This window comes from Oncorhynchus nerka, linkage group LG3 (genome assembly GCF_034236695.1).
Source record: "Oncorhynchus nerka isolate Pitt River linkage group LG3, Oner_Uvic_2.0, whole genome shotgun sequence".
In the NCBI taxonomy this organism is placed as follows: domain Eukaryota; kingdom Metazoa; phylum Chordata; class Actinopteri; order Salmoniformes; family Salmonidae; genus Oncorhynchus; species Oncorhynchus nerka.
The window spans coordinates 36,614,437-36,627,297 of record NC_088398.1 but is presented as its reverse complement, the minus strand read 5'-3'; the positions used below and the strand labels follow the sequence as shown (position 1 = coordinate 36,627,297).

The 12,861-nt window shown below is 41.8% G+C and overlaps 1 protein-coding gene across 1 annotated transcript in view; it reads right to left on the bottom strand.

The window, feature by feature from the left end:
* Positions 1-11,808, bottom strand: part of dnah7 (dynein, axonemal, heavy chain 7) — a 230,345-nt gene extending 218,537 nt beyond the window's left edge. The window contains exons 1-9 of the mRNA XM_029630984.2: positions 11,465-11,808; positions 5,669-5,740; positions 5,325-5,427; positions 4,705-4,885; positions 4,469-4,559; positions 4,174-4,354; positions 3,925-3,997; positions 3,485-3,610; positions 3,199-3,318 (exon numbers count right to left, since the gene is read on the bottom strand). Coding sequence (XP_029486844.2) covers positions 3,199-3,318; positions 3,485-3,610; positions 3,925-3,997; positions 4,174-4,354; positions 4,469-4,559; positions 4,705-4,885; positions 5,325-5,427; positions 5,669-5,740; positions 11,465-11,476 — 959 coding nt within the window. The 5' untranslated portion in view covers positions 11,477-11,808. The remainder of the gene's footprint in view (positions 1-3,198; positions 3,319-3,484; positions 3,611-3,924; positions 3,998-4,173; positions 4,355-4,468; positions 4,560-4,704; positions 4,886-5,324; positions 5,428-5,668; positions 5,741-11,464) is intronic.
* Positions 11,809-12,861: the final 1,053 nt, after the last annotated feature.

Sequence of the window (12,861 nt, the reverse complement as noted above, 5' to 3'; positions counted from 1 at the left end):
GCCCACGCTTGGATTGCGTCCTACCTGACAGGTCACTCCTACCAGGTGGCGTGGCGAGAATCTGTCTCCTCACCACGCGCTCTCACCACTGGCGTCCCCCAGGGCTCTGTTCTAGGCCCTCTCCTACTCTCGCTATACACCAAGTCACTTGGCTCTGTCATAACCTCACATGGTCTCTCCTATCATTGCTATGCAGACGACACACAATTAATCTTCTCCTTTCCCCCTTCTGATGACCAGGTGGCGAATCGCATCTCTGCATGTCTGGCAGACATATCAGTGTGGATGACGGATCACCACCTCAAGCTGAACCTCGGCAAGACGGAGCTGCTCTTCCTCCCGGGGAAGGACTGCCCGTTCCATGATCTCGCCATCACGGTTGACAACTCCATTGTGTCCTCCTCCCAGAGCGCTAAGAACCTTGGCGTGATCCTGGACAACACCCTATCGTTCTCAACTAACATCAAGGCGGTGGCCCGTTCCTGTAGGTTCATGCTCTACAACATCCGCAGAGTACGACCCTGCCTCACACAGAAAGCGGCGCAGGTCCTAATCCAGGCACTTGTCATCTCCCGTCTGGATTACTGCAACTCGCTGTTGGCTGGGCTCCCTGCCTGTGCCATTAAACCCCTACAACTCATCCAGAACGCCGCAGCCCGTCTGGTGTTCAACCTTCCCAAGCTCTCTCACGTCACCCCGCTCCTCCGCTCTCTCCACTGGCTTCCAGTTGAAGCTCGCATCCGCTACAAGACCATGGTGCTTGCCTACGGAGCTGTGAGGGGAACGGCACCTCAGTACCTCCAGGCTCTGATCAGGCCCTACACCCAAACAAGGGCACTGCGTTCATCCACCTCTGGCCTGCTCGCCTCCCTACCACTGAGGAAGTACAGTTCCCGCTCAGCCCAGTCAAAACTGTTCGCTGCTCTGGCCCCCCAATGGTGGAACAAACTCCCTCACGACGCCAGGACAGCGGAGTCAATCACCACCTTCCGGAGACACCTGAAACTCCACCTCTTTAAGGAATACCTAGGATAGGATAAAGTAATCCCTCTCACCCCCCTTAAAAGATTTAGATGCACTACTGTTCCACTGGATGTCATAAGGTGAATGCACCAATTTGTAAGTCGCTCTGGATAAGAGCGTCTGCTAAATGACTTAAATGTAAATGTAAATGTAGTCGGCTGGCCCTCGCTACATATTCGTCGCCAGACCCACTGGCTCCAGGTCATCTACAAGTCCATGCTAGGTAAAGCTCTGCCTTATCTCAGTTCACTGGTCACGATGGCAACACCCATCCGTAGCACGCGCTCCAGCAGGTGTATCTCACTGATCATCCCTAAAGCCAACACCTCATTTGGCCACCTTTCGTTCCAGTACTCTGCTGCCTGTGACTGGAACGAATTGCAAAAATCGCTGAAGTTGGAGAATTTTATCTCCCTCACCAACTTCAAACATCAGCTATCTGAGCAGCTAACCGATCACTGCAGCTGTACATAGTCTATTGGTAAATAGCCCACCCATTTTCACCTACCTCATCCCCATACTGTTTTTATTTATTTACTTTTCTGCTCTTTTGCACACCAATATCTCTACCTGTACACGACCATCTGATCATTTATCACTCCAGTGTTAATCTGCAAAATTGTAATTATTGGCCTACCTCCTCATGCCTTTTGCACACATTGTATATAGACTCCCCCTTTTTTTTCTACTGTGTTATTTACTTGTTAATTGTTTACTCCATGTGTAACTCTGTGTTGTCTGTTCACACTGCTATGCTTTATCTTGGCCAGGTCGCAGTTGCAAATGAGAACTTGTTCTCAACTAGCCTACCTGGTTAAATAAAGGTGAAATAAAAAATAAAAAATAAAAAATCTAGTCAGGTTGTTTAACAAGTAAAAATGAACAAAAAAACAAATATTATGCAAGATAGATTTCAATTCTTCTTGGGTAGCTACCTAACAATTCTTTGTGGCTTTCTAGCTAGCTAACAGTAGTAGCTAGACAGTTAGCCCTATTGACTCATGGCCTTGCGATCTATAGTACGTAGGCAGGTAAACATGCCAAAACTAACACAGCATGTAGTTATTAACGTATCAAGATAAAATAGTGTTGTCAGGCAACATATGACATGTGAATAGTCAGCATTTCATTATCGCTTCAGCTCATATAATGTCCGCCATTGATTTCAAGAAATCGTGCGTCATTTTTTACTTTGCTGCGTCATATTTCTTTGCATACTTTCCGTTGAAGCTTGCAATGTTTACAAACGAAGTACGCTTCTCGAATGCGTGCTCCATTTCACATACCTTGATTTTTACTCATACTCTGACCCTGCCATGCCCCAATTTGCGTGCTCAGAGCACGGTAGTATGCATTTTGAGAAACACCTATGGTTTCCATGATGCCATTCAATTTGCTCTGTTCCAGCCATTATAATGAGCTGTCCTTCCCTCAGCAGCCTACACTGGTATCAAGTGTTGGATTATAGCATGAAATATGCTTTTTCATGTTACCATATTAAAAATGTGAACTTATTTGTTTGCTGTATAATGAATGTATATGTTGAGGTCAATGGAGGGATAACAACTAGGTGTATGGAAAGTTACTGAGTGAGGAAGGAGGAGTGCAGAGAGCTTACATTCTGTTAGAACATGTTATTGTTAAATCTCAAGGATCCTATAGGGAGAGGAAAATGGTAACCGTCTGGTTTCAGTAAAAGATAAGGTAGGACAGCCGTGATTTAAGAAGTTGTGATGATTTGGGCCGAGGTCAGGTCAGATGAAGAGAGACGGAACAGTCACCACTTAAGGTCTTGCCTAGCAAAAGAGATGCATTGGCTGTCTAGAGTTGCAAGGAGTGGACTCCGCCTAGGAGGGTATAAATATATGTGCTTGAGTAAACATGTCTTTGCAGCCTTTTGACCCAGTGGGTGAATAAACATGGTTTGAGCTTTGACTACTTGTCTGTTAGTTTTTCATTGTCAGAACCTAACAAAAGTCCATGTGGAATCGCTTGCTAGTAGTAGTATTCATCCTGCAAGTGACATCAATCCTCCTGAGACCTGAAGTAGTTGTTTCCTTTTTCAGCAAGGGACATGGCTTTTGTGGGGCGACAGGAAATGTAAGTGTAAAGTGTTAATATGCAGGTCACTGGTTCTAGCCCAGTGGGGACCTACTCTATTACATGTACTCATACTTTTTGAGGAGGATGTCCTTGGCACACTCAATGTGTCTGGTGACTAGATGCTGGAAGATGGAGAGCTCCATAGACTCATGCCTGTTCTGGAACTCCTCAACATCGATGAGACGCATCTTCCTACAAGGAGAACGCAGGGGGTGAGAGATTAAAGAAAAAGAGAGGCAGACATAGAGCAGAAAAGATGGCAATACTGAATATAAAGGCTTGGGACAGTGAAAGAGAAGAAAATTATAGAAAGAAATAAGACTATAAGAATAGGATAGAAGGATAGAAGTGTTCTCACTTGAAAGACACATGCCACAGGTCCAGCACTGATAGCATAGTGGGGTTGATGGAATGCAACTTGTCTCTCATCCTCTTTTGGGCATGAAGGAATGATTTGTTCCATGGTTTAGGGACCACCTCCATTCTTAAATGATGTACAGCAAGGAAAAGAGGATGAGAAGATGTTTAATGTTTTTAAGAGGAATACAATTTGACAAAAAAGGCTACTTAGAACATTTCAACCAACATGGTCTTCGTCAAGTAACTGAAGACCATGACGGTCAAAATGTTGCTTTATTAAACAACCAAGTTCGGGAGCAACAAAACACTAAGGAAACATTCCTTTTTTTCTATAGGCAATTAATCTGAGCCCATGTGGTTTCTGTCCATGTAATAGGACCAAGTGTGTTTCAAAGTACTGCACACATTGTCACATTCTCTCCATTTTATGGGACTTACTCAACTCTGTGAGGAGGAACATATTTGACCTTGTCTTCATCGTTTTCCCTCGGGTCCCGAAGTACGAAATCCACTGCAAACAGAGGCAACAAAACAACATGACTAATTAAAAAGCAAGACTGTGCAGCAAAAGACTAATAATATATATGCACATTTAGAACAGAATCTAGAGAAAAATCTCAGTCTACAGACAGATATGTCTTAATGATAACTTAAAGAACACAGATGGATTTGTGTTGGGTTAGGTACCGATGGCTTTCTTCACACTGAGCAGGTAGTCCTCCTTCATCTCGTCTGATAGCAGCTCTATGGTCCTAGTCAGCCTCTTCAGGTGAGTGGGCACCAGGTCCAGAACATTCTCCAGCCAGGAGTCCTCCATGGCTGCCACATGTTCTGTGTCGATCCCATTGCGAATGTAATAGTAATATCTCTGACAAGGTGGACATAAAAAGATAAGACACATTAAAGAGCTAATCCACAGTTGCTACATACATTTTTGGACCTATTAATTAACAATATATACCAAAATGTCACCTTCCCTTACCAGGATATCCTTCTCTGTAGCTGTGGGGGACCCACAGGTAGGGGGCTGACTGTCCTCCAAAATGGTTTTGCCACTGGCAGATTCATGCTGCCTGAAACACGGGGTAATTTAGTGAAAGGAGAATGTTGTATGTTGAAAAGTGCTACCGAACGTCGGGTGAGTCGGTATGTGGATGCTTGGATGGAAGGGGATGAATAGGCAATATATGGATTGATTGAATATTTGATTGGACTCACAGGATTATGCCGACCAGGGCACTGCGGAACTGCTCCCGGTCTTTTTTGGGCTGAGTGTGGCTACTGCTGCGATGTTTGGAGGACTCTGATGACAGGCCGGCCTCTCTGCTCTGGGAGTCCTCCAGGCCTCTGCTCAGGCTCTGGTAACGCCTGGTTCCCGACCCTCCACCCAGCACATCTCCTACAGTGGACAGTGGAGACACGTCATTATAGGTCACATAAGACACTTATAGGGGGGATTATAAAGCATAGTATTGCCTTCTCCACACAGTTACAGGGGATGGACTTTATCATATAGGTCACAAAGAAACATATGGGGCATTGGGATGAAGGGATTATATTCCACGCAGTTACAGTATGTGAGGCTAAGAAAAAAACATGGTGAGGGAAGTCAGTTACAAAATCCATAATTTTTTTACCACTCAATTTACAGTTTGTGGAGGGTGTGTGTATGTTCAAAAAGTATTGTTGTTTTTGTAAGGAGCTATGTCTACTCATTGATTGCAACATATATGCTGTTCCCCATTTTAGTCACCTTTGGTTAATTATGTTTTAAAAACTATAACGAAGTTGAAACTATGTCCTATTTGCTACTAGCCTATATCAGTGAGAACACTTACTGGACAGTCTAACTGCCGCCCCAAAGCCATGGGACTCTCCTCTGACTGGCGGCTGCAGGACAAAGGCAGGAGCTGTCTCCTGCCACTGGGGTTTGGAGCGGATCTTTGAAGACAGATATAAATGAATAGTTTAGTGCAAAACGAGAGAGTATGGGACTAATAAATAAATAAATAATTGGAAATGTAACAATTAGATGGTTAGTTATTTGAGTTACACCACCCACACTTTCTATGAAGCAAAACCAAGACATTATGCTTAGCCTATATTGGACAAACTCGTCTGTTACATAGGCTTACTGGTTAGCAATTGCCAAAGCCTGGGAGACTGATGTTAGGCAGCGTACCTGTGGAAGTTGTGGTAGGAGGCGGTTTGGACTGTCAGGGATCTTGGGCAGCTTCTTATTATGTAAACACTTCTGTGAAGAGAACGTTGAACATTGTCATTCAGACCTAGGTGGCTAGCTGGACATGACAAATGTCACTGAGTAACAATCGGAAATTATTCAGACCCCTTGACTTTTCCCACATTTTGTTAGATCCTTTTTCTAAAATTGATTAAATTAAATGTTCCCCTATCAATCTATACACAATAGCCCAGAATGACAAAGTGAAAACATGTTCTTCAAAAAAAAAATGAATGGACTAAAAATAAGAAACAGAAATCCCTTATTTACATAAGTATACAGACCCTTTGCTATGAGACTTGAAATTGAGCACAGGACTCGCAGACCATGAGAAACAAGATTCTCTGGTCTGATGAAACCAAGATTGAACTCGGTTTCCTGAATGCAAAGCGTCACGTTTGGAGGAAACCTTGCACCATCCCTATGGTGAAGCATGGTGGGGGAAGCATCATACTGTGGGGATGTTTTTCAGAGGCAGGGACTGGGAGCCTAGTCAGGATCGAGGGAAAGATGAACAGAGAAAAGTAGAGAGAGATCATTGAGGAAAACCTGCTCCAGAGTGCTCAGGACCTCAGACTGGGGCGAAGGTTCACCTTCCAACAGGACAACGACCCTAAGCACACAGCCAAGACAATGCAGGAGTGGCTTCAGGACATGTCTCGGAATGTCCTTGAGAGTACCAACCATAGCCCGGACTTGAACCCGATCGAATATCTCTGGACAGACCTGAAAATAGCTGTACAGCGACGCTCCCAATCCAACCTGACAAAGCTTGAGAGGATCTGCAGAGAAAAATGGGAGAGACTTCCCAAATACAGGCGTGCCAAGCTTGTAGTGTCATACCCAAGAAGACTCAAGACTGTAATCTCTGCCAAAGTTTCTTCAACAAAGTACTGACGAAAGGGTCTGAAACCTGTTTTTGCTTTGTCATAATGGGGTATAGTGCATAGATTGATGAAATGTTAACAATTGTTTTAACACATTTTAGAATAAGGCTGTAATGTAACAAAATGTGGACAAAGTCAAGGAGTCTGAATACTTTCCAAAAGCACTATATATACAGCTGACGTCGGGAGTTTACATACACTTAGGTTGGAGTCATTAACATTTGTTTATCAACCAATCCACAAGTGTCTTGTTAGCAAACTATAGTTTTGGCAAGTCGGTGAGGACATCAACTTTGTGAATGTAATTTTTACAACAATTGTTTACAGACAGATTATTTCACTTATAATTCACTGTATCACAATTCCAGTGGGTCAGAAGTTTACATACACTAAATTGACTGTGCTTTTAAACAGCTTGGAATATTCCAGAAAATGATGTCATGACTTTAGAAGCTTCTGGTAGGCTAATTGACATTATTTGAGTCAATTGGAGGTTTACCTGTGGATGTAGTTCACAGCCTACCTTCAAACTCAGTGCCTCTTTGCTTGACATTATGGGAAGATTTTCTTTACATTGTAGAATAATAATGAAGACATCAAAACTACGAAATAACACATATAGAATCATGTAGTAACCAAAAAAGCTTTGCACACTCTTGGCAATCTCTCAACCCGCTTCATAAGTTAGTCACCTAGAATGCATTTCAATTAACAGGTCTGAACAGTTAAAAGTCCATTTGTGGAATTTCTTTCCTTCTTAATGCGTTTGAGCCAATCAGTTGTGTTGTTTTACCAAATAAACCTATTTGGTAAAAGACCAAGTCCATATTATGGCAAGAACAGTTCAAATAAGCGAAGAGAAATGACAGTCCATAACTACTTTAAGAAATTAAGGTCAGTCAATACAGAACATTTCAAGAACTTTGAACATTTCTTGAAGTGCAGTGACAAAAACCATTAAGCGCTATGATGAAACTGGCTCTCATGAGGACCACCACAGCAAAGGAAGACCCAGAGTTACCTATGCTGCAGAGGATAAGTTCATTAGCGTTGCCAGCCTCAGAAATTGCAGCCAAAATAAATGCTTCACAGAGTTCAAGTAACAGATACATCTCAACATCAACTGTTCAGAGGAGACTGCGTTAATGCTTCATGCTCGAATTGCTGCAAAGAAACCACTACGAAAGGACACCAATAATAAGAAGAGACTTGCTTGGGCCAAGAAACACGAGTAATGGACATTAGACAGCTGAAAATCTGTCCAATTTTAGATTTTTGGTTCCAACCGCAGTGTCTTTGTGAGATGCAGAGAAGGTGAATGGATGATCTCCGCAGGTGTGGATCCCGCCGTGAAGCATGGAGAAGATGTGATGGTGTGGTGGTGCTTTGCTGGTGACGCTGTCAGTGATTTATTTAGAATTAAAGGCACACTTAACCAGCATGGCTACCACAGCATTCTACAGCGTGCGCTTAGTGGGACTATCATTTGTTTTTTAACAGGACAATGACCCAACCCACCCCCAGGCTGTGTAAGGGCTATTTGACCAAGAAGGAGAGTGTTGGAGTGCTGCATCAGATGACCTGGTCTACACAATCACCCGACCTCAAACCAATTGAGATGGTTTGGGATGAGTTGGACCGCAGAGTAAAGGAAAAGCAGCCAACAAGTGTTCAGCATATTATGTGGGAACTCCTTCAAGACTGTTGGAAAAGCATTCCAGTTGAAGCTGGTTGAGAGATTGCCAAGAGTGTGCAAAGCTCTAATCAAGGCAAAGGGTGGCTGCTTTGAAGAATTTAAAATATATTTAGTTTTGTCACTTTTTTTGGTTACTACATGATTCCATATTTGTTATTTCATAGTTGATGTCTTCACTATTATTCTAAAATATATTAAATAGTAGAAATATAAAAAAAACCTGGATGTGTCCAAACTTTTGACTAGCACAGTGGGGAGAACAAGTATTTGATAACCTGCTAAATCGGCAGTGTTTCCTACTTACAAAGCATGTAGAGGTCTGTAATTTTTATCATAGGTACACTTCAAATGTGAGAATCTAAAACAAAAATCCAGAAAATCACATTGTATGATTTTTAATAAGCAATTAATTAGCATTTTATTGCATGACATACGTATTGGATCACCTACCAACCAGTAAGAATTCCGGCTCTCACAGACCTGTTAGTTTTTCTTTAACGGTCAATCACGTGGGCATGAATAATCTAAGGGCCTCGGATAGGTATTTTGATAGTGGCATGATGTGTTATTACATTCCCATATGGTTAAAACCAACCAGACTAAGTTACTCTAATGATTTTCTAATCATTTGCACCTGTTTTGGTGCACCTGATTCTAATTTTAGCCATTTTATGTGATGGTAAAGGTAGGGGTCTATTACATTTTTCCACATAAGGAAATTGCAGTTTTGTTTATTTTAATTGCATAACATTTTCAACGTTTTTTTTTGTTTTTGTGATTTGTTAAATTGGGTTACCTTTATCGATGAATGTGGTTCGAATTTAGCTCAAATATCCATGTGTCCAAATGTGTTAAAAATGTGTTAAAAACAAATAATAATTACTTTTTAAATACACCAGGGGGTGTATTTACTTTTTCAAATGACTGTATATCCATTGATTGCTGAAGAATGTAATTACAGCCTAGGTACCAAGGTACTGTATAGGGAACATAACAATATTATGCAAAACGTTTGTTTTTGTTGTAATTTCTATCTTTGTAAACAAATAATGTAGCTTCAAAATGTATTTTAAGCCACAGTCTGTCCTGCTGTTCCTTAGCTGAAAATGGACAAAGAGAGCCTAACGTTACTCCTCATAGTCCAAGGACCATACATGTTCTGTTTAGAGGCTAATTGGCTATGGCTGCCAAAACAACCAAATACTAAACTCAGCAAAAAAAGACACGTCCCTTTTTCAGGACCCTGTCTTTCAGAAATAATTTGTAAAAATCCAAATAACTTCACAGATCTTCATTGTAAAGGGTTTAAACACTTTAAACACTGTTTCCCATGCTTGTTCAATTAATGAACAGGCACCTGTGGAACGGTCGTTAAGACACTGTCAGCTTACAGACGGTAGGCAATTATAGTCACAGTTATGAAAACTTAGGACAACTAAAGAGACCTTTCTACTGACTCTGAAAAACACCAAAAGAAAGATGCCCAGGGTCCCTGCTCAACTGCGTGAACGTGCCTTAGGCATGCTGCAAGGAGGTATGATGACTGCAGATGTGGCCAGGTCAATAAATTGCAATGTCCATACTGTGAGATGCCCAAAACAGCGCTACAGGGAGACAGGATGGACAGCTGATCGTCCTCGCAGGGGCAAACCACGTGTAACAACACCTGCACAGGATCGGTACATCCAAACATAACACCTGAGGGACAGGTACAGGATGGCAACAACAACTGCCCGCGTTACACCAGGAATGCACAATCCCTCCATCAGTGCTCAGATTGTCCGCAATGTACTCTGGAACGTGGAGGGTCCGTCATGGTCTGGGGCGGTGTGTCACTGCATCATCGTATTGAGCTTGTTGTCATTGCAGGCGATCTCAACGCTGTACGTTACAGGGAAGACATCCTCCTCCCTCATGTGGTACCCTTCCTACAGGCTCATCCTGACATGACCCTCCCGCATGACAATGCCACCAGCCATACTGCTCGTTCTGTGCGTGTTTTCATGCAAGACAGGAATGTCAGTGTTCTGCCTTGGCCAGCGATGAGCCCGGGTCTCATTCCCATTGAGCACGTCCGGGACCTGTTGGATCGGAGGGTGAAGGCTAGTGCCATTCCCCTCTGGAATGTCTGGGAACTTGCAGGTGCCTTGGTGGAAGAGTGGGGTAACATCTCACAGCAAGAACTGGCAAATATGATGCAGACCATGAGGAGGAGATGCACTGCAGTACTTAATACAGCTGGTGGCCACACCATATACTGACTGTTACTTTTGATTTCGACCCCCCTTTGTTCAGTTCACATTATTCTATAAAGGTAAATTTGACCTTTTATTTTCAAAAACTATTTCTCGCTGATATGAAAGATACGTTCTGACCTTATATTTCCAAAACGGTACCACAAGTGATGCATGTTAGTGCACTTAACTAAACTCCCCCAGCCAGAAGATGTCAATTGTTTTCAGGATTCAATTTCAACCACAGGATTATGTCATCATGGTAACCAAATTTTAACATAGACAAACCTTGTATAAAATATGTTTAATTTATACCTTTAAGACAACGTCAGATCTTCAACTATCAGAAAAAAATAAACAATAGGCTAGAGGCACTTCTAACTGGAGAATGTGTCTATCTAAAGCTACCTTTTGGTCTCCCATACATGGTTTTAACCAAGCCCAGCCCAGCCCTGCTTAGCTATGATATTTTCCAATGAATATTACCAATGTGAGAATGATTGTTGAGTCATGTGCAGCAAATTAATAACCAGGCCAGATGCTATTTACAAAGTCATCAAAAGCTATTGTTACAATTTAACACAGGATTCAACCCCCCCCCCCCTCCAAAAAAAAAGAAAAACGGCATCGTGGTTTCAAGCACAGGTTGATTTAAAATGTAAAGATATTTAGTGAATTTTAATTATGTTTGGTTGTCAACACAAACAAATATCAACATTTGAAGGAGTTGGATGTGTCTTCTACTTGGACAGTTCCATCTGTGCCACTGACTTAGTCTGGCTTTAATTCCAGTTTGTCTATAAATGAATAATTGATATGTTAGATTTCCGTCTCAAACAACTTTTTCTGTTCAGGTTCCATCTCAACCAACTTTAGTAACTTAGCTAACATTATGTGGGTCATGTTAGAGCAAACTTACCTGAGTTTCCATGTTGAAGAATGTAAAGAAATGTTTACCTCTACATACTAGTTACTGCGCTATTTAAACAAATGTAACTTTGTAACCGTTTCAAGAACTGGTCGAAGTCAGCTAACGTTAGTTAGAGGAGGTAACGTAGCAACGTTAGCAGCACTTAAAATAATGTCACCACAACTTTCGCAAAACGCTACAACTAAGAAACCTGCATGTCCCTTCTTTACAAAGCTTGCTAATAACTATTTATTTTAACAAGTATCTAGCAATTGTTTGCCCATCAAATGTGGCGTAATCTGGTTTCTTTCATAGCTAAAATCAGCCAGTAAGTATATTTCTCGACGGCGAGGTGTTGCCACTTGCCATTTTGGTTGCTAAGGAAGCGACGCGACATGCCTCATCCTCTCAACCACGCCCATGCCTGTACAGAAGGCTTCAGTGCAATTCCATAGTAACGGAATTACGCGAGACTCAGATGTTTCACTTTAAAATGTATGTAAAACATAAACGAATGATTGCTTATTTACACAACCCATACAACTCTATGCACAAGGACTACTTTTAACAATTTCCGCCAAATTGCATTTCCTTGAAGAACAGTGTAGACTGCCAGCCCATTCCTATTAAACCAATGAGGTTGATTGTATGGCTGCCGATACAGGACGAGACTTGCATTCTATTTTAGTTGCTTCTTGATTGCTTCATGAAACACCAACACCCTCTTGCAACTAATAAGTAACTAATCTGCAACTTTGTTGCATTCAATTGAAACTTTTCAACTCTGTGCAACTAGTTGCAGCAACAGCCAATAAAAACAAGATGTATGCAAATTTGTGTACATGGTTTAACAGTCAATACATGTAATTTCGAGGAGAACACAAATCTCTGTTACAATAACCAAACGGTTGGATAAACAAATAATTTGTGAAACCACGACGTAATGCAACAGATGACATGGGGCGAGTTTGGAACTCTCAAACACACAGCTTCAATTTGTTTGCCAGTTGCATGCCATTTTAATGGCGTTTGAGTTGCTTCATGTAACAGCAAAGTTGCTTGAGAGGATGTCACCAACTAAAATTGCGTTAAAGTTGCTTTGTGTAACCTTAGCCTGAGTGCTTCTAGTACAGGCTCTCCAAGCCTATTATTAGAGAGCTAACAATAGACTCCTTTCTGTGTTTACAAACATTGCCGCAAGAGAGCAATGCGCTCAAGTTGTTGGCAGAACAAGGGGGAGTTCTTATCGAACGCCAGCAAAAAAAGTATATACAATGCTCAAAAAAATACTAAAATAACACATCCTAGATATGAATGAATGAAATATTCTTATTAAATACTTTTTTCTTTACATAGTTGAATGTGCTGACGACAAAATCACACAAAATGTATCAATGGAAATCAAA